Below are 27,368 nucleotides of genomic sequence, written 5' to 3'. Positions count from 1 at the left end.
GCCTGCTGCCCTGGACTGAGGTCTTGGTGGCTTCTGAGTCTCCGCAGTCTTCCCCCTCCCCCTCACTCCCAAGGTTGGGCACACAGGAACGTCAGTCCTCTGCTTCCATCTCCCTGGTGAGGGTTCCTACACTGAATCCTGGCAGGTTCCCCATTGTCCGGGACCCTGAGCTGGACAAGAAAGAGGAAAAAAACGAATGTCACTCTCACTTCCTGGTCCTGACCCTGGAAACTGCAACTAGTCCTCAGCTGCCTCTTCTCTTCCCAGTGCCCCTCACCAGTCAGTGGAGCCTTCCCAATGAGACAGGCCACCCTTTAAGTACAAAAGAAATGAGCACTACCCAAGAGCTCTACACTCCCCAACACACACACACACACACACACACACACACACACACACACACACACACACACACACACACACAAACTTCCTGGTCAAAAATACCAGATTCAGTGCATTGGACTAACCAGAAGTGAGACAGATGTCAGTCAAAGTCCTACACCACAGCCCCCCTCCTCCACACACACACACTTAATAGATGCATAAGTCACTGTATTCCCTTGGACCTCCATTTTCTCAATATACAGTAAAAAGATAAATCCTTACCCTACCTTTTTTGGATAGTACTTGTGAGTTCAAACCAGGTGACAGATAAAGACACTTGTAAACTAAAACAACCTGTAAATGTGAGGGGCCCCTTCTATCCCATAACTCCTTCCCTCTTCTAAGTGTTCTACCACTGGGTCAGCAAACAGACAAAAGAAGAGGAGTGGAGAGGAGTGGGAAAGTGGATTTCTGTCCTGGTTCAGTCCGCAGTATGTAATTCCAAGGACCAAGTAGGAGAAGGCAGGAGGATGGAATGGGAACTCAGATTTATTAAGTACTGCTAGAAGCCGGTCACTTTATGTTTGTTATCTCATTTAATCCTGACCTTGCCCCCAAGAGGTAATGGTGACCCCATTCTTCAGATGAGGAAACCAAGGCTCATGGAGTTTAAAATGACTGATCTGAAGTCACACAGTTGGCAGGTGGCCAAGCTGTCTGTGTACCTGTGTCTGTCTGACCACGTGCTGCTGCCAATTGGGATAGGAGTCCTTCACAGAGAGGGTTCCCTGCATTCTGCTATTTCATCCTGAGTTGTGAACGTGGCTGTGTAGGATGTATCCCAGTAAGCCTCAGAAATAGCTACAGTAATAATGCACTTTACTAACGCAGTTTTAGTGGTTCTGGAAGATTGTAAATTAAAGCCTTTAGTTCAATATTTGAAAATGTAGGATGGTTTCTGAGATTGTCTTAAAAATCAGGCCACTTTTATGAGCGGCAACATGAAGAAATGGAAAGATCCACCAAGTTCTCTTTCTAGCTCTAGCTCTGGGGCTTGCAGTGGATCAAGCCGTTGGGTGCCTCGGGTTGTTGTGCATAAAATGGGGATAACACTGGCTCTTTCCACCTTACTGTGTGTTGTGACATCAGATGAACTGCTGATGTGTCAGTAAGTCGTTAAAGTGCTCTACCAATTCAGGCTATTACTGTGGTCACCTGGAAGATAGAATATTGTAGGCAGGGGATTTCTGAGGGCAAAGTAAATACTAAAACCCCTGTGATAAGCTAGCTTTGCTTTCTAGTCTGCCTTCCAAATGTTTTGCTCAGTTATCTGCGTACATCTCAACAAAAGCTGATTACCTCTCTCAGACATCAGTGTGTAACTGTTATTAATGCTCAAGCTGATCAAATTACAATGCCACAGATCCTACTTGCACTTTAATATTAGATTTTGGATTCCGGTCTATAATGAATGATTTTTCTCCATGCATTGGAAAAATTGGTTAGCAGAGTTCATAAGAAAGTTTAATTAGCAGGCTGTTTGTGAAAATAGCGGCTGTGAGTCATCGTTCAGAATGAACTAACATTTCTCAGGGTTGAATTTGTTCTTCTGTTCCTTGAGCAGCCACACAGGATCCTTGTGTTTGGGAAGCTGGTGTCTGCATGCTGCCCACTTGAACTGCATCGTGTAATAAACTAATGACAAAAACAGCAGATTTGAAAAGCCAGAGAGGAAGAGGAGGTGTAGGCTGTTTATATATTTGTGTATGTGTGTCTGTGTCTTCCAGGGGAATATTGTGGACCTACTATAATCCAGGATTGTGTGAGGCAGAAGGACCTAGTGATTAAGAGCTAATTGCCTCTGTATGCATCCCAACCTCACCTCTTACTAGCTGTATAACAGGAAAATGTTTACTCTCTTTGCGCCTCGGTTTTCTCATTTGTAAGATAGGGATATTGATAGGATTATTGTGAGCATCAGTATATGTAAAACACTCAGAACAGCACCTGACATATATAATTCTCACAGCAGTTCTGCGAGGTGTAGGTATTATTTGCTCTATTTAACAGGTGAGGAAACAGACTCAGAAAGGTTAAGTAACTTGTCCCAGGTCACACAGCTTCTAAGTGGCAGGGAAAAGTTGAACCCATGTTTGTTTGACTCCCAAATCTCTATTTTTACCTACAGTACTGTACTGCCTCCCAGGGTTGTATGCCTAGTTAGTTAAATATAGATAGTGTTCATGTGTATGCCTGTATGTACGTACCTATAAGTGTGTGTTCCTGCTTGGGGTCCACACAGCCACACACAATTTTGTTTTGTTTTTCCTCTGGATCTTTGGTTCTCCTAGTGAAACACCTTGAGCTCGTCGCATGCTGACTACTGATACACAGCAAGCTAGAACCAGACTTGTACAATGTGTACTAACATGTGAATATGTACACAGATGTCTGACCCCCTCCCCACTGTGCATGTCTGTCCTGTGTCTAGATTATCCCAGAAGCAAGTCTGTGTGATGTCTTCTGAGAAACAGAATCATGGACTGTCACAGTGGTATTCTCTAGCTTGGTCTCCTTGTTTTCTGCTGGCGCCTCTGGTATCTTAGGAACTGTAGCTCAGAGTCGGGGTCCACACCCCCCCCCCCACCTTAGGGTAATTATATCTTGAGACAGTATTCAGTCCTGTTTGAAAGAGTAATGTTCATTTGGGAATCCCATCTAAAAGTCTTTCCCAAAGGTATTTAATAGGTAATATGTTTTTTAAAATAGGTTATGTGACCGCATGAGTTTGGGAAACTGAAGTAAACCAAGTTATAAAGGGGTTTCTTTTTATCACTACTTCTCTGAGTCTGTGCTAATGTGTGTTATAAATCTTTAAAAGAATGGTATATAACATGTAACGTTACCCAAAGAAGCTTTTCTTCTCCAGCAGTTTATGGACTGTACATTCTTAGCCAGGAGGGAGAAATGGAGGTCCATTAGGGATAAGTTTTCCAGGTAGAAGGGAAGAAGACAGTTTGAGCTAGTTACTACCTGATGACCTCATTTCTTTTGTTAAGAAAGAGGTGGGGTCATCTACTGCATGTGGATGGGCAAGTGGAGACCTTGGTGTCCCAGGAAAGTGTTACCGACTCCCAAAAGGGACGGAAGATGATGCCATATGGGTCCATCTCTCTAGCACCAGCAAAGTCCCATCACACACTAGGCATTTTTGTTGAAAATTATTGAGTACTGGGTATGTTCTGGGAATTATTTAAATTATGGGTTCGTTTGGTCTCCTGACTGTCAGGGTGACGTTTCATTTTCCATCACCTGAAAGAGCTGAGCCACTAGAAGGTGTTTACATTTGATGATCCTCACACAGATCCCAGGCACTCCTTCATTTTCACGTCTCCCAGGTATTTGACTCGGTGTAATGAAGCTGGTCACGCCTGCTTGGTGCAGCCATTCCCCCAGAAGCCCTTAGCTTTTAAAAAAAAATAACAAAAGAAGATGGCTTCCCTCCTCCATTCTTACTTCACAGACCCATTTCTGTGTGAGTTCTTTTGTTCTTGACTTTTGATTTCTTTATTTTGTCTTATTTCTTAACTGTAAGCTGAATGGTGAAGAAAAGGGAAAATACACTTTTGCTTCTTATTTCTTTTGTTTTTCACGCATCTGGGGAATTTCTTTCTTTTTCAACATTTGTTGGAGCCAAACTGAGCTTTCAGACCACAGTCATGAGCTTCCTGATGGTACTTCACTATCATTGAACTTGATGGTAGGGACCAGGAGTTCCACACAGCCGTTAGTGGTTAAGTCCAAGGCCAGAGAACCCCATGCCCTTAGTTCAGAAAAGACACTGGCAAAGGTTTTTAGACAAAATTCTTCTGCAACTCATATTTGACATCCTGACTTAGCTTTGCACAGACCAGTTATTTATCTCACCTCCTTCGCTGAGAGCCATGAATTTTCTTTTACTTCGAATAAAGGCAATTTTAATAGATTTATATTCAGTTAATATTTATGAAACATCTCCCTTGTGCCAAGCCCTCTCACATAACTTATCTTAATTAATTTAAATCCCAATATGATATCAGGAGCCTCCACCTGCCCTTTATAAGAATAGTGTCTGATGGGAGTTTTGGAAGTAATTTTCTTTGTGCCTAAATACAGCAATTCCTTTCACCCACAGACATTTCACCCATAGACAATCTCATTTTGCCCAAAGGCTGATTACAGTGTATATAATTAGTATTAACCTGATAACTTTTTCTGCCTCTTCTTCCTTTGTTGCTAAACCCTTCTCTGACATCAGCTGCAGTTCTGGAATCACCTGTTGGTTCACATCCATTCTAGGGGGAAGGTCTTGTGTGTCTGACATCGAGAAGTCTGTTTCATGTGAGAGTAAGCCAATCAAGAGTTAAGAATTCTAGTTCATTTCTCTGGCTAGCTGGGAGTTTGCCAAATTCCTCCTCTTTTTGTTTTGACCCTTGTTAAAAATATTTAAATATGTGACTATTCTTTCCTGTCTGTAAGAGTATTCTGAACATAATTTAATTTAATGTTGCTTCTATTAAGAATCTCTTATTGCCCCAGGGTCATCAGTCTGAACATCTCTTTTTGTGTGATAAATGCTGAAGGTAAGCTAGTAGTCACTGAGGCTTCTATTTTCCCCGGTACATTACCTAGAATATTTTTTCCTTTTGGTTTTTTTTAACTAAGTCTAAGTACTGGATACTAGCTTTTTATCCTATGAATCTCCTTTCTTTCCTGAACAGGCAGAAGAAAAATAAGGTTCAGATTAGTTCAGTTTTTTCATTTATTGAGGCTTATTATTGAAGTGTATGTTTGAAGATCTGTCACTTGGAGCAACTTACTTTATAGAACAAACCAAAAGAGTTAAGTTTTTTTAAAAACACTCCTTTGAGAACTGGTTGGTTGGCTTTCTTTATGAAATAGTGTAGCTTTGTAACTGGTCCTTCCTGCTTTCGGGACTCCTGGAAATCATCATATATACTCTGAATTTCCATGTACCTCACCCCAGTAACAGAGGTATTGTTTTACATCTACTTGAACAGTTTGGTTGATACCGTTTCTGAAATCAGGAAACTCTGTTGAAAGCCTGTATGAGCTTTAGAGTCAGAGGGACTTGTGTCTTGGGATCTGAGGCCTCTGGACATGACTTCTCAATGGTAAATGGCAGTGACCATGCCTAACTTGTAAGATTGTTTTAGGAAGCAGATGAGATGATACAAATTAAGCAGTCAGGTAGAATTTAAATGTTCTCACTGCAAAAAAAAAAAAGATAAATATGTGTTAATTAACTAGATGGGAGGAATCTTTTCACAAGGTGTTTATATATATGTATATATATATATATATATATATATATATATACACATATATATAAATCATGATGTACACTTTATTTTATTTTTTTAATTTTTATTTTATTTGGAGTATAGTTGATACACAGTTACAAGTGTACAGCAAAGTGATTCAGTTATTCCCATACAAGTATCCATTCTTTTTCAAATTCTTTTCCCATTTAGGTTATTATAGAATATTGAGCTGAGTTCCCTGTGCTATACAGTAGGTCCTTGTTGCTTATCTGTTTTAAATATGGTAGTGTGTATGATCTTACAAGCTTATCTGTCAATTATACCTCAGTAAAGCTGGAAGAAAAGAAATAAAGCACTCAGTATACACAGTAAGCACTCAAAAAATGATAACTATTTTGTCACTATTCATTTGCTTATTGAATTCATACATTCATTCATTCAACATGGATTTACTGAAAGCCTACTATGTGCCAGACATTGGTTGTACCAAGATTAATAAGACCCATGTCCCTGCCCTAAGGAGCTCAGGGTTCACTGAGAAATACATTTAGTTCGACAAGTTTATATTGAATGCCCACTATGGACCCAGTGCTTTGCTTGTTATCATCTTGATGCCGCATGATGAGTTCTCAACTGGGAAATTTCATCTACTTAGGAAGCCAGAATGTAGCCTCTGGAAATAACCAAGTACTGATTCAATGTAATTTTACATACTTTGGGAATTCAGAATAAGAAGGCTGGGTCCGGTTTTTTTTACTAGTGTTTGTTGTTGGCAGAGAGCAGAGGCACTCAAAATTTCAGATGTCTAAATGATTCCTGAATCTGTGCCAGAGGTATGGGGAGATCTCATGTATACATCTGCGCACTCAACTTAGAATCGATATTGACAGTTCAGGTTGACATCAGCAGCACTGGCCTCCTGGAAGTGATAACTATAAACTGAATAGCAGTCTTCTCTCCTCCAGGGATAGATGCTCAAGCTGTCCCCTTCCTCCTGGAATGCCCTTCTCTGTCTATGGCCTGGCTATCGCCTATCAATCTTTTCAAATTAGTCTCAGCTCAATTATATCCTCCAGAAAACCCTCTCTCCTTCTCACTGTCACAACACTTAGCCACACTCTACTATAGTTGTTGATTCACAGTTCTGATTTTCTTACTGGACCATGAACTGCTTGCTTCTTCCTTGGTCCTCAGTTGCCAAATCTGTAGAAGAAACTCAAAGATGATTGATAGTTAAAAGTCCTTTCCAAGACTGTCATTCTATGACCTACCAGATCCAGTCTGACAGACACAACCAATGTGGAAGATGGGAATGGGATACTTTGGGGTATATATTGAAATTAAATGGAAAGAATGAAGACTTGGAGATAGTACTAGAAAACCCAGGCTCTCTCAAAGTCTCAGGCACACTGTGCTGTGTCAGGGCAGGTGTTTAACACACAAATCAGCACATATTCAAGAAACCAGGGCACAGCAGAAAGTGCACAGGCTCTGAAGTCAGACGGGTCTGGCTACTATTCTCTAGCCAAATAACCCTGGGTATGTTATTTCTCCTTTTGAAGCCTCAGTTTCCCCTTCTGTAAAACAGGGATGGAAATGCCTGCTTCAGAGATTGTAAAGATTTAAATAATAATATATGTAAAGTGCTTAGCCCACAGTAGGTGCTTAATAAATATTCTCTATTATTTTTATTTTCTCAGTTAGAAATCAGGATAAACTGTGAGCATGGGGTCTCAAATAAATACAATTTAGAACCTTTGTATCTTAGCATTAGAAGGTATCTTATGAATTGATCTTGTTAACTGCTGCAACATCTCCTGATAAAATGTAGATCTGGCCTCTGTTTGCGTAGTTCTAGTCAGGGGGCCCTTACCACCTCACAAGGCAGCCTGTATCCTTATAAAATCATTAGTAGAAAGTTCTTCCTCTTATCAAGGCAAAAATCTACTCCCTCACTTTCTTCTATTGCCTGATTCTCATTCTTTCCCTTGGGACACCACATAGCAAGCCTACCCCTGACTTCCCATGCAGCCTTTCAAGTATTGGAAGGGGCTTTGAGCACCTCTAGAATCTTCTCTCCTTCAAGGTTAAAGCCCACAGGTCTTTCAGATGTGTCTCATGGGATCTAGTTCCATACCTCTTACCACCATCCTCTGGGAACATAGCAGAGAACAAAAAATACTTGGTTTCCGCCATCAGTGAATTGATATTCTGATTGGGGGGTGAGGGAGTGAGACAAGTCACCTGAAGGCAGGAACAATTTCTTGGTCATTGGAGGCACACTCGTAGTATCTAGCATGTAGTAGGTGTCAGTTATTTGTGGAATTAGTATGCCTATTGCATGCTATGTACTCCAATGTGAAAGAAAAGCATCAGAAACATTCTCTACCTTTGAGGAGGTTGGGACCTCATTCAGAAGATAGCATCCTCAGACGCAACGGTGTAAGGCAGTATCTACTAGGGCATGGGAGACGAAAGAAGAGAAACGAGCATCTATTGAGCCTCTGTTATATACCAGGCACTTTACATGCATTATCACTTTCAATACTCTTAATAACACCATGAAAAAAGTAATATTAAGTCCATTTTGCAGATGAGATTACTCTAGCAAAAAGGGGCAAAGTAAGAATGCAAAATCTGCGGATGAAAAGAAATAGCATAAATTAAGAAGTCCTGAGAGCTTTCCTGTCAGAGCTTCCCTTCCCGGGGACTATCGGTTAGATGTGTAGTTTTCTCAGAAATCAGGGTGTGGAGAGGTTCGTTTAACTTAGCCACGGTCACAGAGCAATAAGCTGAAGCTGCATTTCTTACAAATCCCCAGTGATGCCAGTGATGCTGGTACAGGGATCACACTTAGAGTAGCAAGACTTTAAACCATACTTAATTTGAGGGAATTGTGTGGACTACCAAAAGAAAATAAATCCTCTGATTAGTTGGCTCTACTAACACTGAGTTTGCAGGAGAAAATCCAAGACTCAGACTGTCCAGCAAGTGTAAACACCCACAGAGGTGAGCTGGGAAGGAACAGAGCCATGGATGCTCTAGAATCTCAAAGCATCCCAGTCACTGTGAAGAAGGGGAAGAGTTCCCAACACAAGGGGTGTGCATCCCCTTGAGTTCTTGCCTGATGCCAGACACCGCTGCGCCTTTGCAGAGAGACCAAACCCTGTGGAGAAAAGGCGTGAGCTGGGAAGTCACACAGGCCTGAGTTCATTCAAATCCTAGCCTGGAGGCATACTTCCTGGTTGACTTGGGGCAGGCTATTTAACATTTCTTAGCCTCACTTTCCTTATCTTTACAATGGGCCTAATGGTACCCATTTCGAACGGGATGAAATTAGGTAATTTTAGTAAGCCACTTAGCAGAGTGCCTGGCACAAAGTAGGCACTGAATAAATTGTAGCTTCTGTTCATCCACATGTTAATATAGTTAATCCTCACGGTGATCCTTTGATTGTGAAGATAAGGGATTATCCCTGTTTTTCCAGATAAGGGAACAGGCTGGTGAAGCTTAAATGAATTAAGCAAGGATATACAGCAAGTACAGTTTTGGGCCACACATACATGAGTACATGCAGTAACAGCCTCAGAGCTCTCTGACCCTCTTTAGGGTGTGTTGAAGTAGATTTCAAGGCAGTGGACAACAGGGAAAGTCATCTCATGACTGGCAGGGAGGGAGTCCTAGGATTTGAAGTTGGCTGAGGTTATCCCAGCATGTGGATTACTGCCCTGCAGGTGATCTTGAGGTGACTGGGGATTTGATCACGTGCTTTGAGAACAGAATTTCAGCCTGAGCTAGGGGTTCTAACATCCACAAAAATTCCTTACTCAACTCGGAAGGTTTCATCAACAGCAGGTACCCATCTGGCTGCCCCCTTGGGGGCTTTGCAGATGAGGGAAGTAGCTGTTCGGTTTCTGGAGAATGATGGTCTTTGGAGAAAGAAAGAGCAATGTGTGCAGGTCGGCAGTGCAGAAATGCTGAGGCTCCTGCCGGTCAGCCCTGTGAGGGGACAGCTTCTCGGCCGCTACCATCAGCCATAAGGATGTCACATTTAGGGTCCTGCTGTCATAACCCCCAGGACCCCAAAGGCAAGGGAAAGCAACTTCTATCCAGAATGACTGGGAAATGAGGGGTTATAATCAGCTATGATGGTGACATTTCCTAGCATTTGAATACAATAAAAGTGCTTAACACAAACTATTGAAGGTAATTTACTTTTTTCTCAGGTGGTTCAAAACAACTTCAGAGATATTTCAGGGCCTCAGTATAGTTGTCAACAACACTTTAGTTCCAGTGGAGTAACTGTGGTAATGGCAAAGGGGACTAGATTTGGAGTCAAAAGGTCTATACCAAGGGGTGAGCAAACTATGGCCCAAAGGCCAAATTGAGCCCATTGCCTCTTTCTTTCTAAATAAAGTTTTATTGGCACTCAGCCATGCTCATTAGTTTACATATTGTACATGGCAGCCTTCACGCTACAATGGCAGTGTCATCATGACAGACTGGAAGACCCACCAACCCTAAACTATTTACTGTCTCACCCTAAACATAAAACAGTTTGCCAATCCCTGATCTAGACTCAGTTTCAGCTATTCAGGGATAGTAGAGCAAATCGCTGTTCTCTCAGAGCTTCAGTTTCCACATCTATAAATGATGACTCTCTCTCCCACAGGGTTGTTGGGAGACTCAAATGCGACATAATGGGTGGAAAGGCACTTTGGAAACTCAGGATTTCTTTGGAAACGTGAGCCAGGGTGGTTTTTATTTTTCACCTGATCTGTGCTGGAGGGGAACCCACCAGGACATTTTTTGTTTGTGTTTTCCAGTCCCTGATGTCAGCTTGTTGTCCTGTTCTCCCTTTCTCACAAATACGAAATGAATTCCCCAGGTGCCCCTCTCATCCTCTTCTCCCTCCAAACATAAACACATCCTGGTCATGTGCTTCCAGCAACGGAGAATTAGTACAAGTGTATGTATCCATCTGTTCCCTTATCAAATATTTGTTGAGTACCTACCATGTTCAAGTACGCAGACTTTATAAACTCGTTCTTGTAGGGAGAAGTGTTTGCTTTCTAAGGGGAGAAGTTAGGTATAGAAATTATTATAACAGAAGAGAAATATTGCCACATTGTAGTACGAGGACACGTCGTGTCTTTGTGTGTGTATATGCACATGTGCGCAGTTTAAAAAATAGAAATATTCAGGTGCAGATTTAAGAAAAGCTTGTTAAAAACAAGAATCTGTTTAATCCAAAATACACTGAAGCGCCTTAAAAATGTAGCCATTATGTATAACAGTTTCCCCTTGGAAACTACATTCTAATTTTAAGTTTCTATCCCAAACTGCCAAGAATGCCTTTCTTGCCCATTCATGGTCACTGGGCCTCTTACCCAAACCTGCTGTTCAGGACTGCCAAGGACTGGTCACAAGTAAGGGTTGTAGATCACCTGGGCATCAAGGAGCAGGCAGTCACTATAGTTTCTAAATATTGGAGGTAGCCTTCATTTTATAATATTTTATCTTGTCTTTAATGATTTTGTTTTTTCTTTATTGATGATTCAATAAACGTAACTTCAATGATTTAATTTATATGTTTGGCTTGCTATCAAAATAAGCTCATAAACTGGGAGCAAAATAAAGTTTGCTTTAATTTTCTGTTCTGAAATTACTGTTGCCATACCTGTATGGTCAAATCTTGCTGCTGCTGATAAAGGGAGACGATGAAGCTATTTGAGAAGAAGAAGAAAAAAAAACCTTATCTATTTCTGGGATGCAGATAGACACACTTAGTTCTAGGCTCCAGACTGGGTCCCCTGGGCCTTCCCAGCATGGTGGTTCTCTTGGTCCTCGTAGAAATAGTGTTGGTATTCTTTGTGAATATGTTTCATTTGTATTTTTCTATGTCTGTGTACAATTTAAATACAGAAATGCAAATCCAAAACCCATCACCAGTACATTGCCACCAAAATTAAAACATAAAATTCTTCCTCATTTTACTCTCCCTCACTACTAAAACAGTTTCTGAAAGAAATGAGGCTTGGGTTTTTATATTTTCTACCTAGGGATTTAATCCTCTCAAGAGTGTTTTAAAAGAATATGCTTAGCTCCACTGAATATTTTTTATGAGACTTAGCTGTATTCCTTCTATGATGGCAAAGAAGCAAGTAAAGAAGCCTGTTCATGAACTAGGCTAACCACAGGTAGTTTTATTGTGCTGCCAGTTTATCATCTCATATCTTTCAATTCACAGGCAAGCCTTTCCACCTCTCTCCTCCTATTCAGTGCAGTGTCCTGTTTTAGAGTTTGCAGTTCATTATTTTATATCAAGGAAAATCTCTGATCTTTTAAAATCCCTTTCCTTTCTGAAACGGTGTTCATCTAGTTTTTAGTTTTCCCCAAAGCACCCTCATTCCTGACGTTAAATGCAGTCTCTGTCTAAACCTAGAGCAGGTGAGCATAACACGGTTGTGCTAATTGCAGTCAGGTACTAAGGTGATGGTGGGTTTGGGACTACACAGGCAGGTGGGTAGATATGGCGTATCTTGCTGGGCAGGAGTCTTTCCTTCACTTGACCTTCAGAACCTTCCTAGAATCTGAGTGTGTTTTCCTTCCTCCTGAAGCAAAGTTCTAAAATAAAGATAAAATATAGACTATAAAAATCATAGCCACTATATATATTTAAGATTTCCATAAATATATGAATAATTGGAAAGAAAGATAGTATATCAGGGAACATACACCACTGGTAGGCATGATAAATTCTTCCACATATATTCCATCAGTACAATGAGTCATTGTTAAGTGGTTAAGTGCAGTTAAGTGGTGAGTGTTTTGTCTATATTTTTCATATTTCATTGTAATTTTATACAAATTAAATTTAGTTGGATAGATTGACTCTGTCTGACCTGTTTCCTAGAACTCATACATAAGGTTTGTCATTGAGATTATTACTTTAAAAATGCCCTCTAAAGCCCCTCAATTTGGTGCATGACTGTTTAAAAGAAATAACTGTAAGACTATTTTACAGCAATTTTTAAGGCTTCTCTTATATACAAGGTAAATAGGACTGATAAATTTGCATGATGAAAATAGATTTAATTAGGTGAATTTAGCTAGGCTTGATGAGGTTAAGCTGAATTTAGGATGAATGATATTTTTAAACAAATGAATTAGTCTCATGTATTTTTGGATTTGCAAAAAATTTTCTGAGAACATGTAGCAGGGTCTTGCATTCACACACACCTCTTTCTCTAACTCTTACTCTCCTGTGTGTGTGTGCGTGCGTGCATGTGCACGCGTGCACTTGCCACTCATACACACACACCACTCACACACCACACATAACACAGTGAAATAGAGAAGGGCCCCGGTAGCTACAGCGTGCTCAACATTTTCTCCCCCTTCTTCAGTTACTAATTCTGGCTGGTGAAGGGCATATCTGGCGAAGTTTGCCCCTGTCTTTCCTGTTCTAACCCTGTTATTCCAAAACAGAAGGAATATCCTAATGTATTGTCATTTGGGGTTTTCCATTTTGGGGACAAAAACACAATTGAGTTTCCTCATGATTCTCTTTACTTCCACCCTATAAAGGATAATAAAGTCACCCATTTTCTGATCCGGAACCCAACTTGTTTTCCCAGGTTCCCTCCTACGACCAACACAAACACAGACATTTACCAGCAAAACAGAAGCTGTTGGAAAGATTTTTTGGCTGCCGAAGTGGGCTCCTGTCACCAGGACATGGCAGACTTTTTGCTGTATTGTCTCCCAGCCCTGGTCTGAGTGTACTCCAAAGAGTGCTTTATGTAATCAGTCTTTCCTGACATGTGACGTCCTGCCATTTTCCTCCTCTTCGGCTCTGCTGCCGCCCACAAATCAATAACATTGCCTGGGAAGTTCAAGCTGGTTTTGCAGCCACCCTAAGCTCTGTATTTCTTAAAGAGTATGTCAGAAAATGTAAAGTTTCCTAATGATATTTTTGGCTGATGACACATGGCAGAGCTGATGGACTATTTATAATCAGTGGCACGATCACAAGCACATTATTTTTATTTCACTTAGAGGGGGAGCCCTGTCACTTGCTACCTCTCTTTTCAGACAAGTTGATGCCATCTTCACCTAAAGTAGCTAAATCCTCTTTGCAGAGTGTATTTGCACTCTCTCCTTTGTGTTAGGAGCTCCCCAGTTCTTTCCAGTAGAACCCCCCCTCCTTTTTTTATTTTTCTTAGGCTGGGGGAATGATGAGGGCAATGAATGATTTGTTGCAACTGCTTTAAATTCTGGCCATGCCTTCACTATAAATGTCTCCAGTCTTTGCTGCTCAGATCTTGCTACAGTCCTCTGAGTGTAGGCATGGCTGGCATGACTGAGGCAGCAGACACAGCTACTGCATCCAGCACTTGTCCCAATTTTACAGGACTGAGCATAGCAGAGCTGTCTTTTGTTGAGCAGCTACTATGTTCTAGGTAGGCATTCCATGCTCAATATCTCGTTAACCCTCTCAAACCTGTCTGTGGCAAGTGCTGTTATCTGCAGAGAAGAAACGTCGGGGGAAAACAGGAGATTAAGTGAATTCTCTTCAGAGTCACACAGCTGATAGGAAAAGGCCCAGGACTCCAGTTCGGATCTCTTCTAACAAACCACAGCCGCTCTTTTTCCACTGCCCTGCCCTGCCTCTTCCCAATTAAGTGGACACTTGTGTGTATATGGTGTGGACGTGCAGGGGCACTTAACCATTCCCAGCTGGGGCAGCTCCTGTGAGTTTAAAGGCTGACCAGAGTGAGAGATGGAAGAACTAGAAACTTCTCAACCTGGGAGTAAACCCTGGTATAAAAGGAACCATGTACTAGAGGGTTTTGACGCACTGCAATGGGAAGTGTTACCTCTATAAAGATAATGAGCTCTCTCTCTCTCTTTTTTAAAAAATGTTTCCACAGGACAGAGTTTAGGGTATGGATTCGTTAACTATATTGATCCAAAGGATGCAGAGAAAGCCATCAACACTTTAAATGGACTCAGACTCCAGACCAAAACCATAAAGGTAAGAGGTTACATGTTAGCTCCTTATTTGGGAGGCACTGGTGAAGTTTCATTCCTTTGATCTAATAAATTCAGGCTACGAGGGAGCTGGCAGTGGCGTTCTTTATTTATTATTCAAAGGACACTTACCATCCACTGTACTAAGTGAGGGACACAGATCATTACAGAAGAAAGAGCTGAGGGTTGAGTAGAGGGAGGGGACCACAAGCTGTGGGACCTCCAATCCAGAGAGCAGGTAAGATGCCAGGGACGACTACCCCATCAAGAATGCCTGTGAGCTCAAGCCTGCAAAGATGGTCGGAGCAGAGCCAAGGGAAGAAGCTGTTCCAGGCAGAGGGAACAACACATGCAAAGCTGTGAAAATGTATATAAACATTGTGAGTGGGGAACGACATATGGAACACACTGTGGCCTGAGGTTGAGCAGGGAGATGATGAAAAGATGAGGATAGGAGGTGGGCGGGGCCTCACATGCGAGGCCAAGCATCTTGGTTTTACCTAAAGGTGAAGAGGACCCTCCTAAACAAGACTGAAAAGGAAAAATCAGTTTAAAAGAAATGCTCTGGTGTAAGAGGGACAGGTACTACAGCATCTGGGGAGGGATGAAAAAGTAAACATTCTAGCCATCCAAAAATAATCAGACTGCTGGATAATATCTCAGGAGGGGTTGTTTCAAGTCCAAAAAGAAAAACAGTCCCCCAGCGCCTGCTCCTCCAAATGGACATTTCTGTGGCTGGGATAGTCGCTCTCTCCGTTCAGACTTGACCTTGGGAGGATCCTTGAGGAGGTGGTGCTGTTTGCTTTCGGCCGCCGCCCCCTGACAGCCAGTGGTGGTCTCCTGGATGGAGCCTGCCTCTTCCTCAGCCTCCCTCTCCCTTCTTCCCCCACCTCCAGGCAGCATCCGGTTTGGGGGCAGCTGCCAGCTGATTAATGAGTCCCATCCTTCATAGCCTATTAAACCATGGGGAGGTGTCTCCTGGGCGCTCTTATCCTCACGACAGCAGGTCTGACGCAAAGGAGGACAAAAGAGAAACCTCTCCCAGAATGGAAAGCTATAGATGGCACCAGCTCTCAGCATTTGAAAACACAAAACCAGAACTTTTGGGTTCAACAGAGCTACTTTTCCAACATCCAGACTGACAGGAGGCTACGGGTGTAAGAAAATCTTAGCTGGGAGGTAATCAAAACAAAAACAAAACAAAACAGAAACCTTCTCTTTTTGGAATATATTATGTGGTTATCTTTCTTTCTGTTTCTCTCTCTTTTATATCTATCTATCTTTCTTTGTTCTTTCTTTCTTCCTTTCTTTCTCTCTTTCTCTTTCTTTCTTTTTTTCTTTTTCTTTCTTTCTTCCTCCACTCCCTCCCTCCTCCTTTCTTTCCTTCCTTCCATCCTTGCTTCGTTCTTTCCTTTCTTTTAAGCCACTCTACTTTTGCAGTTTAGTTTAGCTTATTTTCTAAAGATGATCACTTTCCTGATCTCATACAGTCTGGGCTTCACAAAGACCCCAAAATGGGCTTGACACAGGTTGCATCAGTCTCGGCTTAGAATCAGTCCCTGTGAGTTCTCTAAGGGAGAAATAATCGAGAATTGTTTAATTATGGGGTAGTCCTCTGAGAGACAGGAGCATTAATTTCTTTCAAAGGAAAAACATACCTATTTTCAATGCTTTGAGATGGGATGCTCTTGTCACCTGATTCTTTGATGAGGCCACAGCAGTTTGAGAGGTGTCTTTGTGGGTTTGATTGATTTTTCTGTGTTATCCAGTTCAGCATTAGAATGTCAGACATTTGCTCTTTCCTTGATGCTCTTCCCTAATCTTGAACTGAGAAAGATGCTTTTCTGTCCTCTACAGTTTTCTTAAAACCCAAACCTCCCCAAGAGCTTAGGGTCAAATTCTTAGCCATCCATTCTGCTTTTTTAAAATAAAGTATTCCTTGAAGCAATCGGAGATTCCCAAAAGGCTGAGTGGATCCGGCTTTTCTGATCTCAGAATGCACCCCCCCGGTCCATGATGCCATCAGAAGAAGTGCTGTGTCTCAGTGGATCTTAGAAACAAGGAACATTGATTATTTTCTTTCTGTGAAGAACCAGTCAGCCTCCTTCCCATCTCTATATCCCTTTCCCCACTCCCTCACCCACCCTGTGCTCACCCTGCATCAAAATGCTGCCAACACATTTGCACCCAGCAGCAACGTGGGCTTCCGAGGCACTGTACGATTCAAAATGCATGATGCCACGGCTGAATCAATAATTTCCATTCTCTACGATGAATGAAAATTTAATGTGCAAACCTGGGGATTTCAGCCCTTTCATTAAAGCGTTTATTTGCCATACTAAAAATTAAGTTTGAGTGATAGGTTCCTTTATTAACTTTTCTTCCCTTTCCTAAAGGGACACAGTGTTTCAGGTAAAAATCATATTAAAGGGAAGGAAAAAAGCAAACCCTTTTTGTGCGCTGTTAATAGTCTCATCATTTATTAATTTTTTTAAATTACTTTTCTGCCTTTCAGGCCACTATTTACTTCTTCTGCTTCAGTTTGCTTTGATAAGTGACATGAGATTTATCTCTTTGCTCTTATTCCCATGAAGGAATAAGATAACTTGCCTATCTGGATAAGACAAGTATCTTCTTTGGAAGCGTGCATCATAGAGATCTCCTCAGAATCATGTAGTACATGTTTGCAAACTTAGGTCAAGTCTGTCCCTCCTTTTGCTTCCTGCAAAACACACGAATTCAAATGTAACGTACAACGTAGATGCAGGCAAACCAAGAGTTAATTCCTAAACTTTGAAGGTTAATGATGAACAGCTAGATTCAGGGATAGTTCTAGAAAGCCCTGAGGGAGTAGTGGAGACTATAGTGAGCTGGAGAGCACTAAAAAGGGCAGCTGTTCTTCGGCTACTACTGATTATTTAAACCCAGATCATTGTCAGATCTTCCACTTATTCAATAGAAACCAAAAGCTAGATATTTTATGCCAAATCTCCCAATTTTTAAAGGTTAAAAACCAACTCAAAAATTTTTAGAGCATTATGTAGGCAAGCCAAACAAAACTTAAGAGATGACTTACGGAGAAGCAGTTTGCAGCCTCTGAACTCAAATTTAAATGCACAAACACTATTTTGCATTTTGAAAGTGAATGATTCATTACTAGGCTGCTAGTAGAAGGTGCCCACAAATGATGGTTCCCTGTTAACAAATGTTCGTTTCCCCTTTATTAAGAGGGATGTAATGTGACTGTGTGTGAATACTAAGGGCACGTGGAGGGCAAGACCAGGCCCCTGTCCTCAAGGAGAATACAATCTTAGCGTAGACACAGCATCAAAGCAGAGAAAGAGAGTGCTTCATTAAATAAGCCCCTCTAAGTAGTGTGGATGACTGCAGATAACTTGCCTATCTGGGGACAAAAAACAAGTATCTTCACTGGAAGCATGCATTACAGAGATCTCCTTGGAACCATCTAGTACATGTTTGCAAACCCATGACTGCAGAGGAATTATTCTTTGGATTATAACTTATTTAGTGGGAGAAAGTGGCCAGGTTCCCACCCCTCTTGGAGTTTAGGCTCAGAGATGAAGTGACTTGTCCGAAGGCACACAAGTGGCCAGCAGTTGAGCTGAGTTAACATCCAAAGGTGCCGTGAAAGATTCTTCCAGAAGAGGAGCTACTTAATATGTGAGCATGACCTTGAAAGGAAATAATAATAATAATGATAGTGATGATACCTTATATTGAGTATTTACTCTGTGTCCAACAGTATTCTAACCCCTACGCACGTTTAATAACATTTCACCCTTGAAGCTTCCCTAGGGCTAGATGCTTTACACACATCGGCTCTGATTCTTAAAATAGTGATTCTCTCCTTTATACAATTGAGGAAACTGAGGCCCAGAGAGGTTAAGGGACTTATCCAGGATCACACAGTGAGTAAGTGAGATTTGGAATAAGAAAAAAATGTTTTAAAAATAACTGGCAATAGGTCGTCAGTGTTGGAATGTCTCACTGCCTGCTTGCTCAGCAGCACATGCGTTCTGTGAGTGTGTGGGTGTGTATTTGGCTCTGTGCACACGTGGGTTATACTCCCTGGTGAGGGAAGATATATAAAAAGCAAACAGATGAATCGCATGGCTCCTCCAGGTTCTTCAGTAAACAGACTTGTGGTTCGGGGCTTCTGCCATTAATCAGGAGACAGACCTGACTTCAGATCGTATCTTCTCAGACCCCTGCTTTCCAGGCCCTGAGCTAGGTCCTAGGACTTTGGCGACCTAGGGATGGCAGTGCCCTGGAGATTCTTCCATCCATGTGAGTCAGAGAGGCATGGGGTATGGACCATGGGCTTACACTGACTAGCCTGCCAAAGACCCAAAATTGGGTCTTTTCTCAGCATTTCAACCATAAACCCAGTGGAGATTATTTGCCCTGTTTAGGGCCTTGGAAGTGCTGTTTAGCTTCCAACCCCCCACCCCACCGCCCGTTTGTCTCCAACAGAGATCACTTTAGACGCTGAGAAGCACTGAGCAAAATGGCTGTGGATTCTGGAAGATGATTCCCAGTACTCCTGGACCCCACAGTGGATGCCCATCCGAGTCCTGAACCTCTGCAGGGCATTTACAAGAGCAGCTTCTGAACTCCAGCCTCTTTCTAAGAAGCACTCTGTTGAATGCAGTTGCAGTAGTCCAGCTCTGTGTTGCATTAATTAGGAATAAAGAAAAGTAGATGGTTCTGTAGTAGCTTCAAAAGAGAGATATGTTTACCAAAAGTTTGGATTGATATACAAGTTACACTGAGAGCCTTCAGTAAAAAGTGATCCAAAATGGAATTTGAGGATTTAGAATCCTAAACCTTTCGGTGTAGTTGGACACCTGTTTGGGTTTTAACCTGAGTCTAAGGAGCGGAATTAGAGAAGTGTTCACTGCTCTGCCTCTGGAAACTCGTCTCTCATGGGAGCCACAAACATGCAAAGGAGCACCTCCAATGCAGTGAGATGGGGACTGCCACAGGGCTGCAGGGGTTCCCACTTGATTGGGGTAGAGGAGCCGGGGTAGGGAGCTGTGCACGGTTTGAGCAGGAGAGGGATCTGGTCAAAGTAAAGCTCCAAGTAGGTTCATCTGGCACTGGTGCGTCACTTAGGTTGTTTGACGAACGAAACCAGCGGCTTGCAGGCTGCTGTGCTAAGTTTTTGTCAGTCTTAGACTTTGGTTTTCCTCAGCTCTATTAGGAGCTTTTTGACTCATTTTAAAAGCAAAACAGGCTTATTTATAAATAATTCGGAAAATTCATTATCATGTAATGAAGGCAATGTCAGCCGTTCCCAGCTCCATGCTATTAACGTTTTTATATTTTTCCTTCCTTTTCTCATTGCATTACATTTACAAATGATGTTGTGGCTTTTCTTTTCCTAATCATTGCATTAAGCTATTACTCAAATTATAAAAATATGAATTTAAAGAAAGCATTCCCAGAGCGCAGCTCTCGTGCAAACTGGAGGTGTGAGTGATTTCAGGATTAGGTCGGGATGAGGGGACAAAAAAGCTGCAACTGCCACTCTGACTGAACCCAGGAGGGTTGGCACTCAGTCAGGAGAGGAGGTGAGAGAGTAAAAAAGAAGCTTTATCGCGAGGCAACAGCCTGGTTCCAGAGGGAGCAGAGCTAGAGGAGGGGAAGGTGTGTGAGTGAAGGCTTTTCAGAAGGGGAAAAAACCCTCGCTTCTCCGGGAAGGAGAGCAGCTCCTTTATTTCAGCCTCTTGCTCTGATGTTGCTTAGCCATTTCGCCATTTTCGCGTTATTCTTCTAATAGCACTAACGGTGCCTCCAGGGGATCTTTCCACACTTGAGTTTTGCAGTTTCCAGTTTGCCCCTCCTGCTTCTTTCTCTTGCCAGGGGTCATCGGGGAGCCTTACCTCCCTCCCTCCGCCCGCCCGCAATCCACCTGCCTTGCTAAAGGTCTCCATTCCGCTGAGGCATCTTTTCTTTGCTCTCGGCATAAGCAATTATTTCTCCTATCACTGCTCTTAATGCTTCCCGGAGAGTTAGCAGATCATTTTCTGCTGGCAGATATCACCCCACCCAGAAATGATAGACTACCTCCCTCGGTCTCATTAATAATAAAAAGGCATTTTCTCTCCTCCCCCATTATGGCTGTAGTCAGAGCCGGTGTGGAAGTGCTTCCCTGCCAAGGTCAGCAGGGGCGACTGGATCACTGAATCCCCGAGGAGTGAAGAGAGGGGGTCACAACACCAGTGGAAACGGGAGACCCGTCTACCCCAGTTGTACCAGGCACTTTCTCTCCTGTGACACATTCCGTTTGGCTGCTTTGCTTCCTAGCGCCCTGTTAACTTCCGTTGAGTGATTAATTAATTTCAGATACAGGTGTAGGAGTTTGAGAGATGGAAATACAGTTCCCTTACTCTCTGCCCAGTGAGGCTCTTATGTTCCCAGTATCTTAAAGGTCATCCACAGTGTCCTGTGTATGGGTTACAAAAGAAAGTTGGGCAGGCGCAGGTTACAAGGACACTTAAGTTTTCAGAAGTGTGTGGAATGAGGCTTGGGGGCTTTAGCTGTTTACAAGTGTAAAAGATCCCACAGTGTGTCGTGAGCTGCTTAAAAAAAAATTCAGCACACCCCAGGTGTCTTAGGAGAATTGTGGACTCCAGATCCCAGGAAACAGTGGTCCTTTCTTGTCCACTCTGGTCAACCCATCCCTGGTGTCTTTTGTCCATTTCTCAGCTCCACGTTTTGAAAAGACCAGATGCTCTAAGGGTTGTCCAGAGGCAAATGAGGAAGATGGCCAAACGGTGCTGCACTCACATATTCACTCCACAATGGTTGCTTTTCCATTCTCTAGAGGAAAAAAAAGTGACTCTGAAGCTCCATCCTATATGTCAAGAATCTGGAAAGAGAATCTATGTGTCTATCATTTGCCTTGGGTGGTAGTGAGTCCCTGATTGTCAGACACATGCAAATGGAGTCATTAGGGGTGACTTAGAGGGATTCCTATACCAGACTGGAGTCTAACTAAATGATTCTAAAGGTTCCTTCTAGCTCTGAGATGCTATAATTTTGTGTTGTTCCTGGGCCTTGAGCTGTTCTGTCTACTAGCCACTAGCCATATAGGGCTATTTACATCTGAGTTTAAAATAATTAAAATTAAATGAAAAGTTCAGTTCCTCAGTCACACTAGGCATGTTTGAAGTACTCAATAGCCACCTGTAGCTGGTGGCTACCATGTTGGACAGCACAGATCTAGAATGTTTTCTTGATCCCAGAAAGTTCTGTTGGACAATGCTGGCCTAGAACATCAGCGGCCCTGGGGAATAAAGGATCACTTCTCCATGGTTACCATGAAGCCCCAGAGCAGATCAGCTGGTCTGTCAAAGGTCATAGAGCCACATCCCTCTCCCCTTCCCCCTTGCTGTCCACTCAAAAGAGCTCTGAGTTCAGATGGAGAGTCCGGTCCAGCTCCGTTAGAAACTACTAGGATGACCTTGGACAACTTAGTTGATTTCTCTGGACTTATTTCCTCATCTACAGAATGGTTCCTTCCAACTTTAAGTCTAACTAATAAAATATTATAGCGTGATCTCTCCAGCTTGGTAACTTTCCAGGGAAAGTAGCAGTTTGTGCCAAGTACACGGCTTCTATTTCACTGTCCACGATAGCCTGGCATAGTGGAAAGATCCCAGAACTTAGTCATATCCAGCTTTGTCTTAGTTCAGCTGTGTGACCTTGGACAAGTACTTGACCTCACTGAGCCAGAGTTTGTCGTCTGGAAAATGGAACTAATAATATCTCACTTATAGGTAATCCTGGCTTATAGTGGATTGCTTGAGTAATGCTCCCCAGCATGAAGATGATAGTGAATAGGGTTACCCCTAAGGTAAAAATTACATGGGGAGAGGGGAAGACTTTTTCCCATCTACATGTTTCAGAGATACATAAAGAACGAATCTAAGTCTTACTTTGTATAGTGGAAAGTATCGTGGAGCTTCCAAGTGGCCACAGCAGTCTTACCAGTATAGCAAGATTCAGGAGTTGAAGTTTAGTGAGGAGACTCGGTGTCTTAAACCCTGAGTCTGAGACCAGCTCTTCCGCTAACCAGGCCATAAAACCTTTAGCACATCTCTCCCTTCTGGGAGTCACTAGACAGACAGCAAGGTCCTCGTACCAATAATCCCCCTTGATAATTAGATGGACTTTTTAAAAGAAGTTTTAAGGCACACGAATTCTATCACCACACCATTTTTTAAAAGAATTATTTATCCAGCCTACTCTGTGCCAGAAGTACTCTCATGATATTCTTGGATACGCTTCAAATCTGTGGTTCCCTCTAGCTCCTTCTCCACATCAGAGTCAGTGCCTGGGAAAGGAGCTAAAATGCATTACATACAGTATATTACACATTTTGTTTCAATTCAGAGAATGTGTGCTCCTGCCCTACGTAAGGCTTTGAGACTAGATGCCACAGAGGGTCTGCAGAGACCGCTAGAATGCTCAGACTATTTGGGCAGATGTGGTGTTAGCACAGGTGGCTGTGATGGGAGGCAGGGTGTGATAGCTGCTGCCACTGAAATGTGTATCATCTGTAGAGTCCGAGGAGAGAGCAGTCATTTGTGTCTGGGCTGCATGGAGGAGGTGGCATTCAGGCTGGGCCTGGAAGGATGGGCAGGAGTTCATTTTGCCACGAGGATGAACAGACAGTAAGAACCAGAGACATTTTATTTGAATTGAGGCATAGGGTGCTTAGAGAGGTGAGCAGGAGATGAGAGGCTGGGCCAGACCCCAGAGGGCCCTGGATGCTCAGGTAAGGGATTTGAGCTTCCATCACAGGTGCTGGAGGAACACTGAAGGTCTTGAGCAGCAAGAAGTAGCACAATCAGAACTCATTAGAAACATTACCATCAGGTTTCTCAAGATAAAAGAATATCATGTCAGTCATAGATCGTATATCAGGTGGTGGGTGGGGGAAGTTTGAGGAGTGGGGCCACGTAAGCAGACACCTGTCCTGCCTGTGGGCAGGGCTGCAGCCACAGACACAGGGGTAAGCTGATCCTCACAATCAAAACTCTTGTTTCTAGGAGCCAGCTGGCTTCCTTCTTCTTTCCCAGCTCCTGGTGGTGGGATCAGAAGTCCCAGGGAGGGTGTGCTCCTAGAAGGCCCTGGAAGCTCCAGAGTCTGTTCTCTGCTGCCATCCTCCTGGTCTCTGTGGAATGTCTGTCCCCAGGGATCTGTTTGCTCTAGGGAGTTTCTGCTCACTCAGAGAGTACGGGGTGCTACAACAGACTGGGGAAAATCTGCAGCCTGATCTTCTGAAAGGAGTGTGTCTCCTCTGCTAGACTAAGAGTCCTACGTGTCAGGGACTGTTGTATTCATCTTTGTACCCCCAGTGTCTGGCATAAGGCCTAAGTACACAACAATTGTATCCAAGCCACTATTTATTGAGCACTTACTGTGCGCCGGGCATAGTGCCTAAGGATCGTATATGCATTAGCTTGTTTAACGCTCTAATAGCTCTATTAGAAAGCTTCTAAACTAGGTTATTCAAGTGATATAGCTCAGAAAGTGTAAGTGACTTACCTCAAGCCTTACCATTTATAGCTAGTAAGTGATGAGGATTTAAATCTGCATCTCTCTAACCCCAAAACGCTTGCTCTTAACCCCTGTCTCCATTCCAGAATAGACGCTCCATTTCAGTTAAAGTAACATAAATGAGAAACTCCTTGGAGTGACCTGCCTCAAAATACAGTTGCCTGATGCTCTATCACCTATCAGTGAGACCCACAAGATAAGGGGTGTTGAGGAAGGACGCTCCTAGTGTGTGGAGCCAGAATAGAAACAGGAGAAGGTTGGAAGCTACGGGGGAGACAGGTTTGAACTCAGCAGAAGGAAGAACTTTCCAATAATCAGTGATGGCCAGTGATGGTGTAGGATGCCTCGTAAGGTAGTGAGCTTCCTGTCTTTGGAAATGTGTAAGGTGGTTGGCCAGCTGTCTTACATCCTGCCCTGAACTTTTGAGGTCACTTCCAACATCAAGTTTCAGTGAAACAGATTTCAAGGATAATGCTTTCTGCTGAGATCACCAGCGTCACCTGTCACCCTTATTTCCCCTTACCATGAATTATGGTTGTGGAGATTAGCAGTTTTGTGAATAGAATGCCTAGCTCATGAAAACATCCGGTTAATGGTAGAGATCCTTGTAATTCAAAAGGGCCCAACAAATGACACCCCTGTTTTGTACATCCACGTTTTTAACCAATTGAGAGATAAGACAAAAAGAGAAAAACTTATGGAATCCTAAGTTCTTTATTAATGATTAAGGCCCAAATGGATTCCGTGGACACAATGGGCTTCCTAACATGGAACTCCACACTTTGACAGATTGACATACTGTGTCACAGGTGCTCTGGACCCCATAGGCCTCCCCGCAGGAGAGCATAGGCGGCTCCCATAGAACTTAGAGCCTGGAGTAGAAAGTGGGCTTCCGGCTGGCATCTGGCTCCCGGGAGGGAGGAAGCAGGCGGAGTCTGAGGCCCACATGCTCATCCCCCTTGTTGAAGCCTATTCAGAGCCACTGCTCCACTTCCCCAGAGAAGAGGGGCTGCAGGGGTACCAAGAGGCCTGGACTGTTACTCCAGGGGGCATATCCTCCGCATGGGAGGAAACGCCGGGCGTGGGAAACGAGTCTCCCCCTGTCAGGAGCAGCCCTCTGTATTACACTCTCCACTTGTCTGATTACTTCCCTCACCAGACTGTGGAACCCTTAAAGCAGAAACTCTCCCAGCACAGGGCCTGGCACACAGTAAGTGTTCAAGAAGGGGAGGAATGAATGAACTCTCATCTTCTAATACCAGTGTTTTCCTCAAGAAGCCCCTTTCCTCTCATCTTACCCTCCTCGTAGCACCCAAGATCATGTCTTTATCATGCTTTCCAACTGTTCTCTTTTTCTGTACCATGGCGGGTCAGACAAGGACCAAGGTGTTGCCCGATGACTCAGGAAAGCTTTTCCCCAGGCCGTGCTGTTCCTCCCACCCTGCCAAGCCCTGGCTGTGAGCCGGTGAAGGAACCTGTGAGTGCTGTGTCGCAAGGGGCAGCCCCAGCCCTGGTCCTGCTGCCCCATCTGTGATGAATGACAGTGCCTGCCTTACCGCAGAGAGCAGCCTTGTGAAGTCATTTTGGAAAGTGGAAAGTACTTTGTGGATGTGAGGCAGTGGAATCTGTAGCAATGTGCTAAAGGAAGTTAATGGCTGCGAAGTGGTAAAGGATGATCCAGACCCCCACCCGCCCGATGGAGGAGGGCAGTGCTTTGTAGGCGCTTACTGGTAGTGTTCCGGATGTTTGCTTGTGGGGTAAAATTGGAAGGCGTGTCCCAATGGGGGCTAGTCCCAGACTGACCCACAAAAGCCTGTCTGAGGCATCACATAATAATATTTACCAAGTTGATACTAAACTCTAGGTATGTGCTAGACACATTAAGTCTGTCGTCTTAATTCTTTACAATAACCCATCAAAGGAGAATTGTTCCCCGTTTTTACCAATAAAGAAACAGACTTATCGAGATCAAATTACTTGCCCAAGGTCACAAAGGTAGTGAGTACTGGAGCCGGCCCATGTCTCATAAGCTCCGTGCTGTACTGTCAGTCTTGCGGAGAGTAGGGGTTACTGTGAGCCTGCAGGGATGGGGAGGGATAAGGAGTTTGGAGTGACTGCAAATCTTCCATCAAGATCATTTGTACAGTCACCTGCCTTTGGGCCACCCTTACCCAGAGAGAAAGGGGTCATCTCCTCACTCCAGCTCCTGAGGTCCAGAGCAAGATTGGTGCGGGCGTAGAAATACCAGTCTTGTTTTCAGAGGTTCTGGATGAAAGAAGTGAGCAGGATCCTGATGGTCTGAGGCACAGGGTTCTTTAGGGCACTTTCTCCAGCGTTGGAAGCCTCGGGCTCTAGCGGGGTTAATAAGCCAGCAATGGCGGACTCTCTGGAGGGGCTAAAAGTCAGCGATTGTTTTAGAAATGTTTCAGCCTAACAAAGGGCCTGACACCTGTAGTCACTCAGTTAGGGTTTAATAAATGTATGAAGAAACTTGAAAAGTTTCGATACTAGGGCAAGCATTTGGATGTTGAATGTGGGAAGATCCTTTTCGTGTTGTTTTTCGCCCACTCCCACTTCTGCAGGTTTCCTAGACAGGGAACTAAGAGTACAATAGACCTAAGTTTCCAAATACAGGAGAAAAACTAAGCGGGATTTAGGCTTGGTGAATGATTGAGGTGCTGTTCACCCTAGGGATGTGTCACTGCTCAGTGACTGGGGTCTGTCACAGTAAAACTCCCTCGCTGAGATTCTGCCTCTGTCAGAATCCTCTTTTGGGGAAATGGTTTTGGTTCTGTCATTGACTTTCCAGTGCCAGCTCCTTTTCCCTAGCAGATCTGTCCCCAGCCTGCTCTCCCCTGTACCCCAGCTCTAGCTGCCCAAAAATAAGGGGATCAAGGTCATTACTACCCATTGTGCATTTATTGGGCGCCAGGCAGGCACTGCACTAAGCCCTTGACCTTCGTCATCTCTTTTGTCCTCACAACAGAGGAGGGCTATCATCAGGCCACGGCTCCCTGACCCCACCACACACTGTGATACGACCTGCCTCACCACCAGTCTCACCTCAGCTCTGTCTCCTTCCTGGCCCTTTTA

The 27,368-nt window shown here is 43.4% G+C and overlaps 1 protein-coding gene across 8 annotated transcripts in view; it reads left to right on the top strand.

Moving 5' to 3' along the window:
* Positions 1 to 27,368, top strand: part of ELAVL4 (ELAV like RNA binding protein 4) — a 148,550-nt gene that overhangs the window by 101,302 nt on the left and 19,880 nt on the right. For all 8 annotated transcript variants that reach the window (XM_082430428.1, XM_082430431.1, XM_082430430.1 and 5 more), the window contains exon 3: positions 14,585 to 14,688. In XM_082430428.1, coding sequence (XP_082286554.1) covers positions 14,585 to 14,688 — 104 coding nt within the window. The remainder of the gene's footprint in view (positions 1 to 14,584; positions 14,689 to 27,368) is intronic.

Source organism: Balaenoptera physalus (assembly GCF_965194825.1).
Source record: "Balaenoptera physalus genome assembly, chromosome: 1".
Classification (NCBI taxonomy): Eukaryota; Metazoa; Chordata; class Mammalia; order Artiodactyla; family Balaenopteridae; genus Balaenoptera; species Balaenoptera physalus.
This window is presented reverse-complemented; position numbering and strand designations above follow the sequence as displayed.